Source organism: Lontra canadensis, unplaced genomic scaffold (assembly GCF_010015895.1).
Source record: "Lontra canadensis isolate GAN:19392208 unplaced genomic scaffold, GSC_riverotter_1.0 scaffold92, whole genome shotgun sequence".
NCBI lineage: Eukaryota > Metazoa > Chordata > Mammalia > Carnivora > Mustelidae > Lontra > Lontra canadensis.
Window position 1 is genome coordinate 2,504,962 of NW_022631086.1, and position 22,112 is coordinate 2,527,073.

General features: G+C 37.2%; 1 protein-coding gene across 1 annotated transcript; it reads right to left on the bottom strand.

Annotated features, from left to right (window-relative positions):
• Positions 1 to 5,933: 5,933 nt before the first annotated feature.
• Positions 5,934 to 15,391, bottom strand: FBXO5 (F-box protein 5). Its single transcript, XM_032836388.1, has 5 exons — positions 15,268 to 15,391; positions 10,326 to 11,043; positions 9,033 to 9,123; positions 7,926 to 8,108; positions 5,934 to 6,760 (listed from the first exon to the last, which is right to left on the bottom strand). Exons 1-5 carry the CDS (start codon positions 15,362 to 15,364, stop codon positions 6,509 to 6,511), a joined length of 1,341 nt encoding a protein of 446 aa, XP_032692279.1. The 5' UTR covers positions 15,365 to 15,391; the 3' UTR covers positions 5,934 to 6,508.
• Positions 15,392 to 22,112: the final 6,721 nt, after the last annotated feature.

Consider the following 22,112-nt stretch of genomic DNA (forward strand, 5'->3'; position numbering starts at 1 on the left):
CAGTAACCACAAAAATACTAACATCTTAAAATTTATTCACTTTCCCTTGTGTAGCAAACTTAAGATAGTCCATTTTTGTGATCATACCAGTCCCAAACTTATTCTGGCCTGAGAGCATGACTTCTTTCCTTAGAGAACGTTCTACACAGCTGCAAGATAGCTTACAATCCTATATATATGCCAGTATTGATTCCAGACCAAGGAATTACATGTCTCAAGAGTTCTGGGGGAAAACACAATCTTCTTAATATTAATTAATACAATTAATAGAAGGGTATGAGGAAAGACTTCTTTTTATCTTTCTCTTGTCCAGTGCTCCTAGAAGGATTTGGCCACTTTGTATTAGTTATCTATATATAACAAACCATTCCCAAATGTACAGGCTTAAAACACCAAACATTTGTGACCTCACAGTTTCAAGAATTTGAGAGCAGTTAAGTTGCATGATTCAAGTTGCATTCAGCATGTTGTCAGGGACTACAGTAGTCTGAAGGCTTGATTGGAACTGGAGGACTTGCTTGCAAGAAGACTCAGCCTTAGCAACTGGCAGGAAGCATCAGTTCTTCACTTGGGACATCTCAAAGACCTAAAATGTCTTACAATGTGGGGCTTTCTAGAAGCTGCTCACAATTGACCTTCCCTTAGTGAGTGACATGAGAGAGAGAGAGAGAAGAAGAGGTAAAAAAATCACACAGGCTTTTATAATCACAATGTCTCAGGAAGGTCATGCCATCTCTTCCACTGTTTTCTATTAGTTACATAGACCAAAACTGATACAGTACAATAAAGCAAAGGTGCAAATATCATGAAGCTAGAGTCACTGTGGGGGCATTTTAGAAGCCGACTAATAGTCTGCTTTCTGGTCCCCAATAATTCACATCCCTCTTACATGAAAATTACACTGATCCTCTCCTCAAACTTTCAAAAGTCTATTATAGCTTCAGCTGAAAATCCATCATTACATAAATCTGACCTTGGTGTAGATGAGGCTCCTTAGGCATATTCTTGAAATACAATTTCTCAAATACGTTTTTTTTCAATCTAAGGATCTGTGAACTAAAGGGACAATTTATTTGTCTCCCAAACACCCAATGCAGAACGATGGCACCAGCAGAAGAATGTCTTAAGTTCAAGAAAAAGTCAAAGAGGTCCACTCTTGTTATTTCTATTCAACACTGTACTGGAGGTTCTAGCCACGGCAATTAGACAAGAAAAAGAAATGGAAAGCATCCAGATTATAAAGGAATTATATATTGCAATCATACATTGCTTGTGGGAATTTACAACAAAGTAGCTGCTATGAAAAACAGTTTGGCAATTCTTTAAAAAAATTAGACACAGAATTAGCATGTGATTCAGCAATTCCACTCTTAGGTAAACCCAAGGTAATCAAAAATGTATGTACACACAAAAACTTGTATATAAAATGTTCATAGAAGCACTATTCATAATAGCCAAAAAGTAGAAACAACCCACATGTCTATCAAGTGCTGAACAAACAAAATATGGTATATACTTATAGTAGAATATCAAATAAAACAGAACTATAACTAATTAAATATCAAATTGGGGATAAAATGAAATCATAAAAATAATCCAAAGGAAAGCAGAAAGAGAAAAATGTAAATGGAACAGATGAGACAAATGGAAAACAAATCAAGATGGTAAAATCTGTTCACATTAATACTCATATTAAATGAAAATGGCCTAATTATTTCAGTTAAAAGGTGGATATTATTGAGTTATTAAAAAATAATATTCAACTATATGAGGTCCACAAGAAACACAATCCAAATACAATGACAAAGAGAATATTTTACCAGGAAGGTATAACAATCTTAAATGTTTATGTAGCTAATAACAAAGCTATAAAATATATAAAGCAAAACTGAAAATTTGCAAAAAGAAATAGATAAATCCATAATTACAGTTGAATATTTCAATACCTAGCTCTTAATAATAGAACAAGTAGACAACAATCAGAAAGAATATATAAAATTTGAAAACACTATTACCCAAGTTGACCTAATTGGTTGACATTTATAAGGCATTTCACCAAAGAACAGCAAAATTTATCATCTTTTCAAGTAGACATGAGACATTCACCTGATAGGTCATAACCTAGGCCATAAAATATTCGTCAATAAACTAAGGATTCAAGTCACATAAAGTATCTTTGACAACAATTAAATTAGAAGTCAATTAAAGGAAGATACCTGGAAAATTCTAAAGTATTGAGAAACTAGCACACTTTTAAACAACCTGTGTATCAAAAATAAATCAGAAAATGATAAAGCATTTGAAAATTAACAAAATTAAAATATCAGAACTTGGGACATGATGCTCAGACAAAACTTGGAGGGAAATTTATAGCACTAAACACCTATGGAAGAAAAGATCATATCAAAGACCTCAGCTGCCACCTTAAGAATCTAGCAAAAGAAGAGCGAATTAAACTCAAAGTAAACAGAAGTAAACAAAACCAAAAAACAATGATATGGAAGAGAGAAAACTCATGAAATCAAAAACTGATTATTTGAAAAGGTCAATCTAAGAGATAAACCTCTTATCAGACTGATCAGTAAAAGGAGGAAGACTCCATCAACCAGTATCAGCATGAGAGAAATGAACATCACTAAAGATTTTAAAAATAGTAAAAGGATAATATGTTATACTGTGACCAATTTATTCCAATAAATTAAGTAAATTACATTAATAGAAACATACCTTTAAAGTCATAAACTACTAAAGCTCATCCAAGAAGAAACATAATTGAACCCTATATATACTGAAAAAAGTATATTTTAAACACCTTCCTACAGAAAAACAAAAATACCTCCAGACTCAGATGGTTTCCTTGGAGAATTCTAACAAATAGTAAAAGAAGAAATATAATCTGGAACACATATCCAGAAAATTGAAAAGCAGATAATATGTCCCAAAGACACTGTAAGAAAACTACAGCTTAATATACCTCATGAATATAATGTAAAAATTCTTAGTATGTAACAAATTGATTCCTACAATACCTAAAAAGAATAATACATTATGAACTAGTGGAATTAACTGTAGGAATGCAGGGTTGCTTTAACATTTTAAAATCAATCAACAAAATACATATTTAAAAAAACAAAAAAAAAGAAACTATATGAGCATGCCAATCAATGGAGGAAAAACATTTGACAAAACCCAACATTTAATCTTCACAAAAATTTTCAACAAACTAGGAATAGAAACTTATCCTCAACTTGATAAGGAGGATCTATAAAAAACCGACAACCATTATCATTCTGAATGCTTTTCCCCTAACATCTGCAACAAGATAAAAATGTCTTTTTTATTTCTATTGAACATTTTACTGGAGGTCTTAGCCAGTATAATGCGGCAAGAAAAAGGAATAAAAGACACATAGACTACAATGAAGAGATAAAACTTACCATATCCAGAAGACAAAAATCATCTACATTGAAAATCTGATGGGATTCTCCGTTATAAAAGTGAGTTTGGCAGGGTTGTAGGATACAAAATCAACAATTTGCATTTCAACATACTAACAATAAACAATTGAAATTAAAAATGCCACTTAAAATATAAATTACTTAAGGATAAATCTGACACAAGATGTAGAAAGCATGTAAAATTAAAAGATAAAATATGGTTAAGATAAATTTTTAGATGTAAATAAATAGAACGATGTTCAAGGGTTGAAAAAGTCAAGATGTCAATTCTCTCCTAATCTAATAGATTAATAGATTAATTACAATCACCAAACTTCATCATGTACTTTTGTAAGAACTAACAAGGTAATTATAAAATATATGTAGAAATGCACAGGACCTAGGATACACAACTTAAAAAATAATTTCTTTGAAAGAAAAAGGATAATGTCACTGCCTGACTTCAAGACTTATTTTAAAGCTAGTTATCAAGGTTGTGTAGATTTGGAGCTCGAGAGACAAATAGATCAGTTAAACAGAATAGAGTCCTGAAATACTTCATATTTATATAAAACTGATTTTTACCAAGATGCAGAGTCATTTCAGTAGAGAAAGGGTAGTCTTGCCAACAAATGGTGCTGGAACAGGGGGATACTTATTTTGGCCCATACCTCTTATACTATATTCGAGATTTAACAAGTGCATCATAGACCTAAATATGAAATTGAGAACTATAAAACTAGAGAAAGTATAGATCTGTATGTTCTTAGATTTGGTAAATTTTAGATATAACACCAAAAACATGATCATAAAAGACAAATATTTGGGTAATTTGGACTTCATCAAAATTAAAAACTAAGGCACAGCTAAGAAAATGAAAAATAAGCCACACCCTGATATACCGCTCTTATCTAAAGTATATATCCTCAAATACCAATAATAAAATAACTCCTATCATTTGACTATATACTTTACCAAAGAAAATTCATGGATAGCAAATATCATGAAAAGATGTTAAACATGTTATTAGGGAGATGTATATTAAAACTATGGTATGCTACTATACACCTCTTAGAATGACTAAAATTCCAAAGACTGACTATACCAAGTGTTGTTGAGAACATGAAGTAAATAAAACTCCTATCATTGCTGGTAAATGTAAAACATATCACTACTTTGGAAAGCATTTTGATATTTTCTCAAAAAGCTAAACATACACTTACCTATATAATCCAAACATTCCACTACTATTTTAAGAGAAATGAAAGCATACCACTTATCTTACAAAGACTTGTATACGGTTTACAGCATTTTCATTTCTAATAGCAAAACTTGGGGTGAGGGGAGTAGGAGGCAAGTGTTCATTAAGAGGTGAATGTATGAACAAACTGGTACTTCCAACAGGATACTGCTTAGTAAGAAAAAGGAATTAAGTACTGACACACACAAAATGGATGACTCTTAACAAAGTATGTACTCTGACTAATCTCATTAATCCATTTATACAAAAATCCTAAAAAAGGCAAATAATCAAGTGGCAGACCAGTGATTACCTGGGAACTGACAGGAGGGATTATAAGTGGACAGGAAGAAATTTGGGGATACTTATGTTCATTACCTTGGCTGTAGCAATGGGTTCATGTATGTACATATATCAAAATGCCAAATTATACTTTGAATATTGTCTATTTTACCTCAGTAAGTTGCTTATGTCACTGCTAATTTCATGGGCAGTTTTATTGGATAAGATAAACCCATAAATCCATTTAAGATATATACTCTACCTCAGGCTTCCACTGAGATGAAAGGCAAAGGCCTTGAGTCTTTGCAGCTCTAGGGAGAGGATCTGAGGCTCACCCTTAAACTTTTAGGACTTTTGTTTTGAGTTCAAACTCTCGGAAAAAATTTGTCCATATTCTTAATTGAAACTAAAACATATTCAACTCTAGAATTAAGGAATAAAAAAAGTACATCCCCTTGTCTTGGGCTCTTATTAGCACAAATGTTCTGAATGCAGTCAAAGATAACATTCTATTTTATATTACATATTTTTAATCTTTCTAGTATTTTTATATGGCTATTTAAGCCATAGTTTTAATTAGTTTACTAACAGATGAATTAATACATTAGGATTTCTCAACATGTTCCTTGGTCTTATCTTGAATCATCTTGGGATGCTTATTTCAAGACCCAACTTCACAATTAAAATACTGGGAGAGGGGAGAATACTGGGATCAGAATGGAACCTGGGAATGTCACAAGCTTCCCAGATGAGCAGACACAAATGGAACCAACTCAATGCCTTCATACATACAAATACAGTTTCTCACAGTCTCCTAATTCGTTTCTAAGATTAAGATGTTTATCAAAGTAAAAAGTTCACATGACTTAGCAAGCTTGTAACAATTTTATTCGTAACAGGTACAAAATTTACATTTACACGTATGTGTATATATATACACAAAAGATCTTTATTCTTTGACATAAAAAACAATATAGAAATATTTACATATGTACAAAAATATTAAAACATACAGACTTTATAAACAGGAAAAAGCAAGATTTCACAAAGAGTACTTTTTGGGAAATATACACACTGAAAGAGGTTAAAGAAAGATGACAAAACACTTGAATTAATAGACTTCTTAAATTATTTTGATAGGTATTAATTTGGTAAGGAAAATAAAATGTCTCAAATGCTAATAGATGGTAAACAAGATATATATTTAAGATTATCTAGGTAAAATTACATGGCTTTCCTTTAGCATAAAAATGGAATCAGTTTTATTTTATCCCTGAATCACAAATATCAGATAACTAACTAGTTTTCCTTTTGTTTTTAAATATTTAAAATTTTCTGATTTATACTAAATTTTAAACTTTTTTCACATTGAATTGTAAAATATTTTAAGAGGCTGTATATTCTCTTTACTCACCAGGGTGAAAAATCCCATGTACTACATTGATTTCAACACAAAATTGGAAATCAAAATACATTTACATTTTTTAAATTAAAACCTAACTTTTTCTAACTAACCTTCATGATCAGGTACAATTGATATAACAAGGTATCACAATCGGCGTAAATTCTTCTTGCTTTTTTTAGTACCAGGCAGAGGACCTATTTTATAATTGGCTTTTAGGGGTTTGCCATTCGAACATTCTTTGGTGGTATGATAATTACATAAACACCTTGTGCAATAATCAAACCCACAACCTTCTCGATTACAGATCGCCCGCTGTAAATAGCAATCATATTTTGCTGGTGAATTACAGCGAATACAGGCTTTAAGGCTTTCATTCTCTTTCAAAGTCTTGGCAACCTAGAAAGAAGAAAACCCATAAACAAATTTTAGTGAGGACTGAATGTAATTTAGGTAGAAATATATAAGAAAGGTACTACTGAACCTTCCCCAATATATGAATAAAGGACCATGCCACACATAAAACTCCTGCTCTTAAGGAACTCACTGTTCAATGAGTGAGATAATTATCATTTGTCAACTGATCTAGTGGCTATTTCCTAATGCTACTTTTGAATATGTTCTTTTATTTCATGAATGCTTACACATAAATGCCCTAACTTAAATGTCACCTTTACTGTGAAGTCTTCCTCTTGTCACTTGGGAGTTGGTTGCTCTTTCATCTCTCTTTTTTTTTTTTTTTTTTTTGAAAAAAGCACTTATCATATTATATGGAATTTATTTTTATGTAGCCATTGTCCATTCTAGATTACAAGACTATGAAGGGTGCCATGTTTTCTTATCCATGAATTACCTGACAGCAGATATTCAATATATGTTTTCTGAATAAAGTTAAATGTTATATTAGAAATTCCATCATCAACACTTAAGACAGAAAATTAAACTTCACTATGTATAATTTCATACTTACTGACCAACATGAAGGCAGTTAGCAGTCAACATGTTAAATATGCACTTAGGTAAGATTATGGTTTCTTAAATTAAGCTTGCCAAATTATCCATGTGCTGAGTAGAACTTATAATACACATTACCCAGTGATTTGAAGGTGAAATAGGAGGGTTTCAATTTCTGAAAGCTGGCCCTTTTTCACTGAGTTCTATTCCTCAGATATCAAAGGCAACAATTTTGAAAATGTATACTGAACAGTTTGCTAAGAAATTTTAAAATCAAGGTTTTCCTTGTATTTCCAAATTAGATCTCAACATCACTGAACTAACATAAACAATGTCAAATGGTATCTATTTTCTACATAGGAAGACATCTTTGTGTACTTTCCTAATTTGATTACTTGAATTAGGAATTCAATTACTTTAAATGTTTTCTTGGTGGTCAACATTTCTGAGAGTAAAATGAAGGGGATAGAAGATAAAATCTCCATTAATAATTTGCTACTAGTTCTAATTATGCTATAATTAAATTTAAAGTTCTCTGTTTCTTACTCTAAATCCTTTTAACAATTAAGTGCCCCATAAATTTCTAATTTATTGACAAACAAAAAATTACCTCAGAGAATTCACTGTGTCGACTGTAAGTAGAACCTTTCTGATCACCTGGATCGGATAACTTGGTTTGAGCACCTTTTGGGGGGTAAGTCCGAGCCTCGGATTTTTGAATAGGAGCTAATGCGGTTCTGAACATAGTATATTCTCTTGTTGAAGCATGTGGTGAAAACTTAATGTTCTTTTCCTAATTAGAAGAAATGTTTTAATAGGACTTAAAAATATTCTCCTTTATTTTCAACAATCAGGCATTTTTATTGTTTGTACATGTAAAAAAGAGCAAATGAGAATGTAAAAGATTTTTCCATACATCCAATTTACCTGCACATGCTTTAAATATAGCCACATACTATATGCATAGACAATACTGACAGAAACTGCAAACCAGAAATTTTGAGGAAGCACTTTAAATAGCCTATTTAGCGTTTAATACATCATTTATAAAGCACTAATGCCAAAACAAAGTCATTCTTTTCACCACCAGTAAATGGCAAATCATGTTTAATTAAGTCTCACATCAGTGTCATGATTGGATTCAAAATAACCTTTTAGATTAGAAAACTTTCCATTAATACCACCTTATCAATAAAGAAACTGAACTTGGAGAACTTAAGCAATACTTGACTAAAGTTATATAGCAAATTAGTAGCACCAAAATTTAGACCCAAGTCTGCCAACTGCTAGGCCTGAAATTTCAAACATGTATTGATACTCTCAGAAACATCTCCAAATTTACCAAGTTCATTTTGGAAGGCAACTGAATTCCCTTCTGCACTGAAAATCTTCAATATGTTGAAAATTTAACTGAAAAAATACAAATGGCAATGAAGCTTAGCAACATGGTCAACTCTTATTATTGGAGAACTGACCAATTTTCCCTTTTAGACATGCCATTTCTAGGAAGAACTCAAGAAATAAATAACTTAGGTGGGATTCCTTTCCCTTTATCTTTGAATTTTGTTTAAAGAGTTCTAGTGAAAAGCAGAAATGCTTTGTGGATGTAAAGGATTTCCAGATTACCTGTTATCTGTCCTATTTTTCCCTATTTGTAAAGGTAAAGAGCACTAGCTGTTATACTTCAAAATGAAAACATCAACTGCCAAAGACTTACAGTAACTCTTTGTATTGCTTTATTATACAACTGAAATGCCCCTTTATCATCTTCTAGAATCTTCTTCCAAGTTGTACTCACTTTAGACACACTGGAAAAGTAAAAGATTATAAAGGAAACAATTAAAGCATCACAAAGAGCTAAGAGGAATAAATATACTACAGAAACATTAACAGTGTGAAGAAAAAAATTTCTATTAGCAGAGCTACTCAAACCTGTTTGTACATTAGAATTGCCTGAGGTACTCAAGATGTAAGGATGCCCCAGGCCTACACATTTGGGTTTAATTGGCTTAAAAAGGGGACTAGGGTAGTTTTTAAAAGCTCCTGATCAAGCCACATCAAGCCAAGTACATTCAGGCTTAAGAACCATTTGCTTTGTACTTCCATTTTGTCACAACATCTGCAAACACCAAATAAGTAGCCCCCATTCTATATAGGACACCATGTTAGCTTCGATATTAATGAAAGTTGTAGACAAATTTCAAAGTACTATAGGACACACTGCTATCAGTAGACATCAATTTCAAAAATCCACTTTGTTAAAAAAAGTAAAACCTAGATGTCAATTATCCCTCAAGAAGCTAGCCAACAATAAAAATCCATACTCCCTTTTATTTTGCTTTAGCTATATTTCAAAGACCAGCATAAAGTAACACCTGCAAAGAGTACCTATTAATTTTTTTCAAAAAGCTAAAAACAATCTGATTGGGCAGGGTCTACTCCAATAGTCCGTATAATTAATTCTGTTACCTCATCCTAACTGATCTTTAGTGGAATGAGGAACGATAATATAAAAGTTTCTAAGAAACAGTCATAATCAGATCTACTTGAGAGCTTCCATATTTTCACTGTCAAACCAAGGAGAGCCTACATTAAGAATGGCCTGCAAATATCAAGTATTTTTTACTTTCAAGTATGACAGAATCATAAAGCCTATAGGTCTTACATATCATAACTAGGATGTTGTTTTATAATTAAGCATGTATGATATAGCTTACATATTGGAAGTATTCAGAACTAAAAGGAACAAAAATCCCAGTTTAACAAAAACAATTTCCTAAGCGTATAAATATGAAATGTGAAATAAATGGATTAAGTGTTTACTTTAAAAATTATCTTTCTTTCATCTTAGTGGCAGTTAAATGGTCAAATATCAGCCATCAGGCAGTCATTGCCTCAATTAAACAATGCAAAAGGCTACGCTATTATGTCTTACGAGCTGGTAGTCCCCCAAGTCTTCCAACAAAGATGTTCGATGGATTATACTAACACTCAAAGTAATCATACTTACTTGATTAAGTCCATATCATTGAGCTGTGTTAAAATATTTGCTAAAAGATGTCTGAGTCCCCTTCGAAAGAGTTCACTGAGAATATCTACACATTCCAGGCCCATTTTCCTGCCAATTATATTCTGTAGTTTAAAATTTTCACTGGATATAAATTCCTTCAGTTTCTCCCAATCTATTTTAGGATTTCGCTTGGCATTCTTTTTTAATGTTGAACAAACCATTTTTGCAAAATGAAGAGCCGGCAGCAAGTTTTTGCTGGGATATTGGTCTGGGCTTTGCATCTGTAGGCAGCACTGCGGACTGTCACTGAAATTTTCCAAGGGAAGGCTACCCTCTTCATGTTCATTGAAGCCACCTTGCTGGGAAAATGAAGAATAGCCACTGTCTTCGTAAGGTCTACTGGTCTCTAGTTCTTCTATTTCATTTGAACTATTAAGTATTTGTTGCACATGTTGATTTTCCTTGTTGTGAAAGAGCTTGTTTTCATTTTCAGTTTCAAGTTCTACAACCTTGGGGCTCACAATTGGTGACCCAATATCTGATAACCTTACATAGTCTTCAATGCAGTCTTTATAAGAACCTTCCAAAAATGCAGGAGTATAAGAACCTAGTCTTCCAGTGTCATCAGGCTTTAGCATATTAAGTCCAGAATGAATATGGTCATAGTTAAAATCACATTTCATTTTGACAGAAAGAGTAGAACTTTCTTCTTTACAACCTACAAAAAAAAAAAAAACAACAAAAACCTGTTTAATGACAAAATTTTGATACATTTCTACTTCTTAAATTGGGATATACAGAGGTATAATTACTTTGCATTCTTTCAGCACTATGTCTTGCCTATGTAGCTATGAAATTATCCAAGTTTATTTACTGAGATGTGACAATGAGGAAACAGAATTAATTCTTTTGGTAAGTACATACATCTTATTCTTAAAAGGGGACTTCAAAGATGGCTTTTAGTGTATAATCATAACATTTGACTTTTAGAGTCTCCAGCTGATTGAGTAAAAAATATTGGAAAAAGGGATTATTTAACACATATCTGTACTTATGGAACAAATAAGGAAATGTGATGCCACAAGTGCCGTCTGAAGTCAAGAAATTCTTAAATACAAATTTGTATAAGATTTAGACATTAGCTATTATTTTTTTTTTTAAGATTTTATTTATTTATTTGTCAGAGAGAGTGAGCACGGGCAGACAGAGTGGCAGGCAGAGGCAGAGGGAGAAGCAGGCTCCCTGCAGAGCAGGGAGCCCGATGTGGGACCCGATCCCAGGACGCTGGGATCATGACCTGAGCCGAAGGCAGCCGCTTAACCAACTGAGCCACCCAGGCGTCCCTAGACATTAGCTATTATTTTAAGCCTTACAAAGAACTCAGAGTAAGTAAATTTAAACACCCATCAGTTAAAATCTACCTGAACTCCCACAACTCTCGTCTCTAAGTTTTATTCGGATCAGTGGTATGAGTGAGTCTGATATAATTAAGGTGTTTGTCTACTCTGCTGGATAGTAAACTCAAGCAAAGTGACACCTCCCTTTATCTCGTCTAGTATGTGCTAGAAATAGAAACTCTGCAATTTTCAATTACTGAACTAAGATTTCTCATGACTAATTAACCAAAGAGCCAGATGAATTAATAGTTCAGATATCAATCAGAAGATTTGATAAGTAAGAACAATACTATAATCAGTATAAGACTAGATCTAAGAATGTGAGAGTTGTTGGGAAGAAAGACTGTATTACTGTTCATTTGTTTTAAATAACTGAGGAAGATAATGACCTGAGCTGAAGGCAGGCTCTTAACTGACTGAGCCACCTAGGCATCCCTCCTCTTATCTTTAGAACCCAGTTACTGGGAAACTATGTTTGTCATAGAACCCTTTCACTCAACACCACTCTTTGACTATGAACAGCTCTTTAAAATTTAGACTTGATGATTCAAACACCTTATATATATATTTTTTAAAAAGTTTACAATCCCGTTTGCTTTCAAACACTTGCTCTTCACAATCTTCTGATGTAGGATGAAGAGGTCTTATTACCTTATGTTTTACAAATGAGGACACTGAAGTTCAGTAAGTAGCTTGCCCACATTTTGACATTGTAGTTGAGGGACAGATTACCCTTTTTTACTATAAATTCAGTGTTCATTCCACTGTCTCACTTGGAAAGTGAGATAAAAGTACATAAAAAAAAAGTATGCAAGTATAGGTTCACAGGCTGTGGATTATAATCCAATATTGCCTTATTAATGTCTCTGCTCAAATTGTTCCAGCTTTCACTACTGTAAGTTCATGTCCACTTGAAATACTTCCATTATTTCATTTTTGGAGCATTTCTTACTTTCTGGCATGACAAGATGCTCTAGGTTCATCTTCTATTTTTCCTGTTCCAGGCCTAGAATCACTTATTTCTCCAAGAACTCTGGTTCCTTTTATTGGTTCCAAAATCTGGATCCTGGTTGTAGGTTTAGTTTTAAAATGTGAAATTATGTAATATACTTTAAAGTTAGAGAGGTAGAATTTTAGGGTATGTTGGATTTATTCATTGTGTAATAAAGAACCTTGAGGGGTTGAGTTGAGATATCCAGTTTACATTTTTAAAGATCATTGGCAACTGTAGAGAATGGACTGTAGGAAGGTACAAGTGGAAAGAGGAAGGCTGGTTAGTAGTATATATCATAGGTGTCCAGAGAGCTGAGTAACTGATCCTAGGATGACTGCAGTGGAAATGAAAATAATTGGGTGGATATGAGGTCTATTTAGGAGAGTCAACAGAAGTTGCTGATGCTTTTTTGGATGCTGAATGAGAGAAAATAAAGTAAAAAAATACCCTCGGGTTTAAATCTTGACTATCTAAGGTATAAAGCATTATTTGCTGTATCAGGGAAAACTGAGGCAGTTAACTTTTAAGGCCTGTTTTCCCTTCTAAAAAATGGGGTTTAAGAACTTAAAACTGGACTAAATGTATGGCACAGTCCCATCACATATGGCATTTTTATCACATTTTAAAACCAAATCTTTCATAATGCTTATTGCAAATCACAAATGTTTTAAAAGTAGCAAAATACATTTCACGCTATATTACAGATTATATACTTTTTCTGGGAATCAGATCCAACTTCAAGTAAAAATATTTGCTTAGCCTTCTGACTAGCTTTGTGACATAAAATATTCAATTAGTTCCTTTCTTTTTTTCTAAAATGGAGATACTAATATCTACACCTCATGTTATTGGGTGAAGATTCAACAACCCGCATTTTTTAGACCCCATTTACCAACACACTGTCCAATCGTGAAAAGGTGGTATTACAGTTAATTGTACAAAAGTTTGACTTGCATTTAACTTTCCAAGTCAGAGCAAATACTCCATATTAAAATACCATAGCTAAATGAGCTACAATGCTTAAAAATTTTTACAACTATCTGAATGTTAAATGATTAAGTTCTACAATCTGCAGTACCCATGAGATAACCACCATGTGCCCAACATTAGGCATGGCTATTCCTTAAGAGTTTGAGACAGCTAAAGCTTGCAGCCATCTGCTGCCAATCAGCCATCTCTACAAGAAATTCTAGGAAAGCCTGCCTTCAAAAATACTTGGATGCAATAAACTTTTAATCTCATTTCCTCAAATTTGTAAACAGGCAATAAAATTCTTAGAGATAGCAAACACTCAGAGGAGCAAGGTGGTAATACCAGACAACTGGATTAAGTAATCAAAATACCATTTCTTAAAACCATCAAGCTTTAGAACTTCATAGGGAGACTTAGGATTGAGGATCTTCTAGAAATAGATTTAACCTGTTAAAACTATTTTTTCCTCCAGTCTCTTAGACTCCTTTTCTAATGGAAGGAGCATCTTTCAGTGACTGCAAAATATCACAAAGTCGAATTGGTAATTTAAAAAAAAATGTGGTACTTTCTGAGGAAAAATAAACGCATTTGGATCCCTTTTCAGATAGCAACAAAGAGGATAAAAATAACCGTATGAGTGCCTTCCACTCTCACCGGGTTTGGGAATAAAGGGCTATCTAGTTCTTCAGGAGAGCAGGAAAAACCAGCAAAAACAAAACAAAACAATCCTTCCATTCTGAGAAAATCAGCTACATAAGGATAAATTCTCCGTTTCGTATTAAAAAAATGCTTCCCGCCCCCCCCCCTTTTGACCCCAGGCCTTGGAAACGAGTTACTGGGCAAAGGGAAAATTGGAAAGGGGGGGAAAAAAGAATGTTTTTTGTTTGGACATCCCTGTACAGCCTGGCCTAGGGATGATGAGGGGGTCCCTCCATTTGGCGGGAGTGGGTAGGGTAAGACCATGGAAATCCTGAGGGGTCGAAGACGTGGCCCCTCAGGGCGCGGGCCTGGTGGAGGAGGCGGGAGATAAGCGAGCAGGATCTCCCGCGCCCGCCAGCAGGAGTGAGGCGGCGAAAACCCGGGGAAATTGCCCGCAGACCCGAGGGTGCGGGGTAAACATGGCAAAAGGGCGCAGGGAGTAGGGCTTAAGCACCTGGCCAGACCCCAGGGGCCGGGGGCTCGCGAGCCCTGTCAGAGCCCAGGCCCCAGGGTGGGGGAGGGGTGGGGCATTTGGCGCCTCTTCAAGCGGGGTGGGGACAAGAATAGGTAGACCCTGCAAGGGGAAAAGGGCGCCCCGAAAGGCCGAGACCTTCACCTTCTTCGGAGCTGACGTCCAGGTTCGGCCTGGAAAGGAGAGACCCGGGCCCGCCACCCGCCTCGGCACTTAGGGCCTCCCCTCCCTGAGCCCCAGCCTTTCCCCCCTCCCCCGCCTCAGGAACCGCCACCGACGCCCGCTCGGCCCGGCCCGCCGTGGGACGCACACCCGGACTCGGAAGGGGGTCGGGTTCGGTTGCGGCCGCCCCCCAACCCCGTACTGCTTTTCTGGACCGCGTGCCCCCCGCACCCTCTCCTCACTCACCGTCTGAGGAGCGAGGGCGTCCGGCGGCTGTCAGGGCGCTGCAGCGGCAGGAGCTGGAAAGGGGCCGTGGGGAGCAGCGGCAGGGGCGCTGGCTCATGCCAGTGGAAGTGGGGTCGGCCTCAGGTGAGGAAACAGCTACCACCGCAGAACACCAGGCCGTCCGCGTCACAGAGCTGTATCTCCTAAAAGGCGCCAGCTGGTACTTTTAAAATCTTTGAATTTGGTGCCCAAATCCACACGGCCCAATGGGGTGCGTCGCTCGCACGCGCGCTCCAATAGAAAGGCGCTGGGAGGGGGTGTCCTCACCCACGCCCAATTGGAGGCTGGGGAGGCGGGGCCCAGCTGTGATGCCCAACCTCCCTCCTTCTTCCCGGCTCCGCGCGTCCGGAAAGATGCTGCGGCAGGGGGCGGGCCTAGGGGAGAGGCCTCCGAGCGCGCGGAGGCCGCGGCCAGGCCGCACGTGGAGACAGCCTACCACGCATGCGTGAACCCGCCAAGCTTCCTTCCGTCTGGGGAAGAGGTTTCCTGCAAGTCCTAATTTCATCCTGAAGGCAGCTCCGGCTTCTGTCTGAAGATCTCCAGTGGGTACAAAAGGTAGCTGACTTTCTTCCATCAGCACACAAGCGGGTGTTTGGTGAGCGGCGACTCCGGTCGTCCGGGAATCCAGACTTTCCGGAAGACAAGCCCACCCCCAGCCCTACTTAGCCCGCCTCTCTAGGATTTAGGCGCGCTCCTCTCTCCCCCTCAGTTTCGCCCCACCCTCTGCCCTGTGCGTTTGCGCAGGCGTCTGTGGCGGGCCGAGGCTGCGGAGTTGGCGGGGTGGCGCTTGCGCGCTGCGGACCCCCGCGTTTCTCTCCGGCAGAGGAGCGGGCGGCGGTGGGTGGATGTGCGTGGCTTCCGGCGCACACGGCTGGTCTAGCGGCTGGTATGGCTGGGGATGTGGGGCGACGTCTCCCAAGGGCCTTTCCGTGGCGGCGATGGTGAGACAGTCACTGACTGCTGTCTTGTAAGCGTATTTATTTGTATTTTCAACGACAGTTCTCCAGGCACCACTGCTTTGTACGGACGTTAAGTTTATTAAATTTGTATCTACGGTTTCCTCGGTTTTTATTTACTTCAGGGTCCAGGCGCACGAGACAGTAGTCCTGCTCCAAAATAAGTTTATAAAACGTCCTGATGTAAGAGTTCCAGTTCCCACATCCAAGGGCTGGAGGCCTCAAGGCAAGGGAATAATTTTTTAGTGATGGCAGGGGAATGGGTGGAAGTATTGATTAGGTCTTCGAGGACGACTGGCATCATATTATTAGTCATGTTGAACTTTTTCAGAGTGTGCGCTGAGTGGTGACAGTGCATTCCATGCGCTCAGCTTACACCCCATGGAAACCACGGGGTTTAGGCTCCCCAAACTCCGAATCCCGGTCTTTTGCGGCTCCCCCTTTTGCTTTTCTGCAGCCTTAGGGAGATTTAATACTGGATTTACCTCTAAGCGTTCAGTTAAATTGGCGGCAAGTGTGGTGGGGCAGGGCTGAGATGGTGTGAGTTCTGCCAAGTGCTGGGTGGATCCGCTTAGTGCAGAATAGTGATAATGAATCCATCATAGTGTTTAACATTACTTTTCATCTTTTAGGATGTTGCTTTAAATTAGTGTTTTTCTGGATTACTGAGTTTGGGCATCCCGTTAAGTTTTGCACTTGAGTGATAGTGTCCCATTCGCTCGCCTTAGCCTGGCCTTGGAGCTGGGCCTTGGGAGGTGGAGGATTGAAAAGACAAAAGTCTTACCCTTCAAATTTACATATTATGGGAAAAGATATCGGACAGTTACCAGTTCAGTGCAGAAAAGACCAATAGAAAAATAATGGGGTAGAGAGTGGGCAGTAGGGGCGTAGAGTAATGACTTCCAGTGGTCAAGAGCTTTGAATCAAGATCTGACTATTGGGAGGGTGGTGCAGAGATCTGTATATTTATTATATACAGAGAGGCAAAGTGCTTGGTTTGTTGCAGAGCTATAAGGATGTCTAGAGTACATTGAGCAAGTGTAAGTTTGGTAGGGTAGGTCAGAGAGATAGAAGCCAGATCCTGTAGGATTTTGTATGTTTACATGTGGAGTTTTGAGTTTCTTCTGATTGCTGTGGTAATTGGAGGGATTTCAGCCAGAGAGTGATTTGTTGAATGTTAAAACTACAGTAGCTTTTTGTCTTCTAGGCATTTTTAAATGTTAGCCTTTAAGTCTCACAATAACCTTGGCATTATTTTCATTTTTGATTGTAGAAGTGTAGTTTAATTCTTGCAGAACTACACAGTTACTAAGCAGAAATTCCAATCCCATTCTGCTTGATAAGTCTGTGTACTTTCCTTTGTGTTATACTGAGGAATGATAGTATTTGCTGGAAGCCTTGTTTATAGTACATTTTCACATTACCTCCCCATTTGACCTTGGAGATCATTACTCCTCTTTTCAGATGTAGACAAATATATGAAATTTGAGGGGAAGAACGGTTTTCATTTAATTAATTGAGCACCTGCACTATATTGGCTCTTAACTGGTGCTAAAAAGCTATTCTCTGGCAGTTTTTTTTTTTTTTCTTCAGGAAAAGGCTAAGATACATTATTGGAAAAATTAAGATTATTGTAGCAATAGAAGATAATACACATAGTTAAGCATAGTTTATTGCATACTAGAATAGTTTATGAAAGTTTTTCAGGGTATTTCAGGGTAATGTTGATTTTGGCTGTTAGAGCTTTAATTAAAAATTTAATCAGTTTACTCAAATTTAATTATTATTAAATATTTTTTAAAGGACTCTTTTTTTTTTTTTTAAAGATTTTATTTATTTATTTGACAGAGATCACAAGTAGGCAGAGAGGCAGACAGAGAGAGAGGAAAGGAAGCAGGCTCTCTGCTGGACAGAGAGCCTGATGTGGGGCTCGATCCCAGAACTCTGGGATCAAGACCTGAGCCGGAGGCAGAGGCTTTAACCCACACTGAGCCACCCAGGTGCCCCTATTATGAAATATTTTTAGTTGGCAACTTGTTCAGTGGATTGATGATGACCGTCTGTTAATTTCATTTTTAGTGAGAACCCTGGGCCTATTCTGAATTTTACTAGATGTCAACAGATGTATGTATCTCTTTCTTCCTGCACATCAATAACAGAATTGTTGCATTTTTAGGTGCAAAATGAAGCACAGTGAGAGATAGCCCTCTTTCAGCAAATTCTTATTGCAGACCTACAGCATGCAAGACATCGTGGAGTCTTTGGAAATTATTGGGAGATGGTACCTGCCCTTGTGCTTACTATCTGGAACTGCTGTCTAATAGACATAGCAGATGCTCAATAAATAATCTTTGAATAAAAGCATCATGAGCATAGAAGGGAGAAGCTAAGGGGTATAGCAATAACACAACACTGGAAAAGTCAAATACATCGCGTTACATTGGGAATTTTTCGAGAACAGAGGAGTTACTTTTATATGCCAGGATAAGGATGTAATCTGTTGGACAGGGTTTCTTAATTTCAGCACTGTTGACATTTTGGGTCAGATAACTTTTTGTTGTCGGGGGCTGTCCCGTGCATTGTAGGGAGTTTAACAGCATTGTTGGCCTCCAACTCCTACTGTCTCCAAACATTGATATGTCCCTCCTAAACTTTGCCAGATGCCTCTAGGGGAAAACCTATAGATGAAAATCCGTGCTGTTGAAGATGGCTTTTGAGGGACTGGGGAGGAGGATAGCATGGTGTAAGGAACTTACAGGGGAGAGTTTAAAGGTAAGTGCAATTATCAGAAAAAATGAATTTGATGTGATGTAAGGGGGGTAATGAGTAAAATGGGCTGATATAGAATGATGGTGGATATGGATATAGATGTGTTTTGTATGCACACTTACAACTTGGAGTTTTATTTGGAACATAGTAGGAACCTATTAAGTTGTCGAGTGAAAGGCTGACAAAAAATCATTAGGAAAATGAATCTGGCAGTTACATGTATGTAACCTGTATTAGCAGATAGAGAAGATGCCTGGAGAGGTCAGGGGGCCATAAAAGTAGTCCAGGAGAGAAATAATTCTGGATGAGTAGTAATAATAGAATCAGTGAGGATTATTAGAATGTTTAAGAGAGTAGGATTTAGCAATAAACTGCATGTGTGGAAAAGAGAACTTTTTTTTTAAGAGGACATTTTAAATTTGAGAGAGAGGGAGAATGGTAGTGCCATTAAAGAAACGGAGATTACACAGTGAGAAATGGTTTTAGAGGAACATGACAAGTTAAATTTTAAGTATAGTGATTGTTTTGTTTATGCTTCTTCAGAATTGCTATTCCAGCTGAATGAGTTTTGATTAACTGCTATTGTAGGCCACTTGAAAATTAAGTTCTGTTTTTTCTGAACATCAGCTTTGTAGACAAATACTTTAGATATAATTGCCTTTTGGACATCTATTTAGTGCCTGTTGTAGCATAATGTTGGGTCCTGAGGAAACAAGAATGAAGAAAACGACTTTTTGTCCATTAATGAGACAATGTGAGAAGTCTGGCAATACATGCTTATTCTATTCCCTGACCCACTCTTTCCCATTTCCTTATTAGACACAGTCCTGAGACAGGGGTAAACCACTGAGGTTATTACCTTGCTGTAATGTTGTCATCTGGTATGGTAAAGTACTGTGGAATACCAAAGAAGGGCAGTTAATTCTGCCCAGGGGTTAAAGTGCCCTTTAGGTTGGAACTTGAAGTCCGCTGAGGTAAGCCAAGTGTCTTTTCTAGGCAGAGAGGGCAGCATAAGCAAAGGCAGATAGGAGCAACAAGGCATGGCTTATAATGAAGATAACTGTATAGATGTATTGTTTGTGCAGACAGCTGCAAATTCCAAGGCCCTTAAAACGTTAGACTTCGTGTTCCAGTAGGCTTCATGCCAAGACTGTGTTGCTCTACTTTTATCTTTCCCTAGGTTCCAAAAATTACGTTTGTTAATCTAGGAATAACTAATTTAGATTAGTGAGTGAAGTGGAAGCCAATGTCCGTTCAGACCAGAATCTGCCAATTACTCTGCATGTGTTCATAAAACACCTACTGATACGTATCTTTAACTTACATTGTTAGAATTATGTAGGTTCTGTGATGATTTCTAACCAGCTGTAATGTTCTAATGGACGGGAAGTTTAAAAATTGATGAAAAGGTCTTTTCCGACTTCATTAGTTCAGCTCTCATACCTTCCCACGGGGCTGGGAATGAGGGAGTGGAGACAGGTAAGGGGGGAGATAACTAAACTTTTAATAGCTTATTTACAAATGAAATCTAACATTTGAGACCCTTCATAATCTCAGTCCAACTTTTCTAATTATTAACTATTAGGTCGAGAAATTCGGTAATAGTATGTTGTAATATTTAGTAACATGTAGATATGTCCTTTTCATTTAAAAAGGAAACCAAAACTAACAAACTGGGAGACACAGGGTTGCCATGGGCCTTTTGCAAACAGAATATGGTCTAATGAACAGGACTTGCTGTATTTTTAAGTTGTGTAGGTCACCGAAAACCATGTTCATCAAATGTTCTGGCGAAGATAGAGTGCCTTTCATAAGCAGAGTGTTACAAGGGAGAGGGATTTTTCTCAAAATTCTCTGATGTATTTGATAATCTTTGGCCAGCTTTAAAATCCTAAGAATAAACTAGCAAGAGAAAATTACTCTGAAAGTTAGCACAGTTAGGGCTCATACAGGTTGACTTATGAAAAGAAACCCATTAGCCCACAATAAAACAGTTTTAAATTTATGTAGTGTATATATATGCTTACAAAGATTCATTCTACTGTAGATTCCAACAAATAGAGGAGAGCATGCAATTGGGGAAGTTAACTGAGTTTCTTGTAATTCTTTAACACTTCAGTCATATAGCCTTAATAATTAAATCATTTTTTTCCCTCTGGGCATCCTACTTGTTGTAACTACTATAAATTTAACACTTATCTACCAGGTAGAGTTCTTCTTATAATTGTAGTCCTTTGTGTATCTCACGTTTTCAAAAACTTGAGTCGGTATTTCCAACTTCTCTCACTTCCTATGGAATAACAGACTTTTCCTACAGTTCTTTTCTTTCTTCCTTTGCTATCCCCTTCTCTTCACTAGGTAAACCAGTTGAATTTACTACTCTTCCTTGTAGTAGTAATTTTCACCCTGGGAGAACAATGGGGTGTCTCCTGTTGATATATCAAGTACAGTACTCAGTGTTCCCGTCAATACCAAGAGGTCCGTTATAGCTGTGCTGCCTCAATCAGACATTCCCAGGCTTCCTTCCCCTTTAGGCCTTCTCTGGGGTCTGACTTGCCACAAAGGAGCTCATCATAACCAGGAATCCCATGGCAAATAAGAGCCACTAAACTTCTTATAAATCTTCCGAAGAAAAAATGCTGGTAAAGATCATGCCGATTCAGCTTTAAGCTCACTTTAAACAATAATTCTCCTTTCACAAAGGTGAAGACATTTGTCTCATCTGTCAACGTAGAGAATCTTTTTTGTCTCAGCACTTCAGTGCCTTCAAAGCTGACTTTAGTGTACATTTCAACGAGGAAAGGGAGTGTGCAAAACTAGCGGAGTCTTAAGCTCTAACTTCCAGTTTGTAGGTAATACTGTGCTTGAGGACCAAGTTAAATGACACCATAGTAGCCTAATCTGAAATGACCATCAGTGCAATGTCATGAAAAAAAGGGGTGGCAGTTGGAAGGGCTGTTCTAGACTTAAGCAATGTAACCACCAGATTTCATGTGATCCTTAGTTGGATCCTGGTCTGAAGTCAGTTAAGGTATCTGGGGAGAACTGAGGGCATTTCAGTTGGGTACTTGAAGATATTAG

What these genes read in the sequence shown, in the direction of transcription:
- FBXO5 (XM_032836388.1), bottom strand. Translation starts at nt 15,364, where the DNA reads ATGAGCCAGCGCCCCTGCCGCTGCTCCCCACGGCCCCTTTCCAGCTCC. An exon ending in AATGATATGGACTTAATCAA is followed by an intron (nt 9,124 to 10,325) that starts GTAAGTATGATT and finishes TTACTTTTCCAG; the next exon opens with TGTGTCTAAAGTGAGTACAA. An exon ending in GACACAGTGAATTCTCTGAG is followed by an intron (nt 6,761 to 7,925) that starts GTAATTTTTTGT and finishes TCTTCTTTCTAG; the next exon opens with GTTGCCAAGACTTTGAAAGA.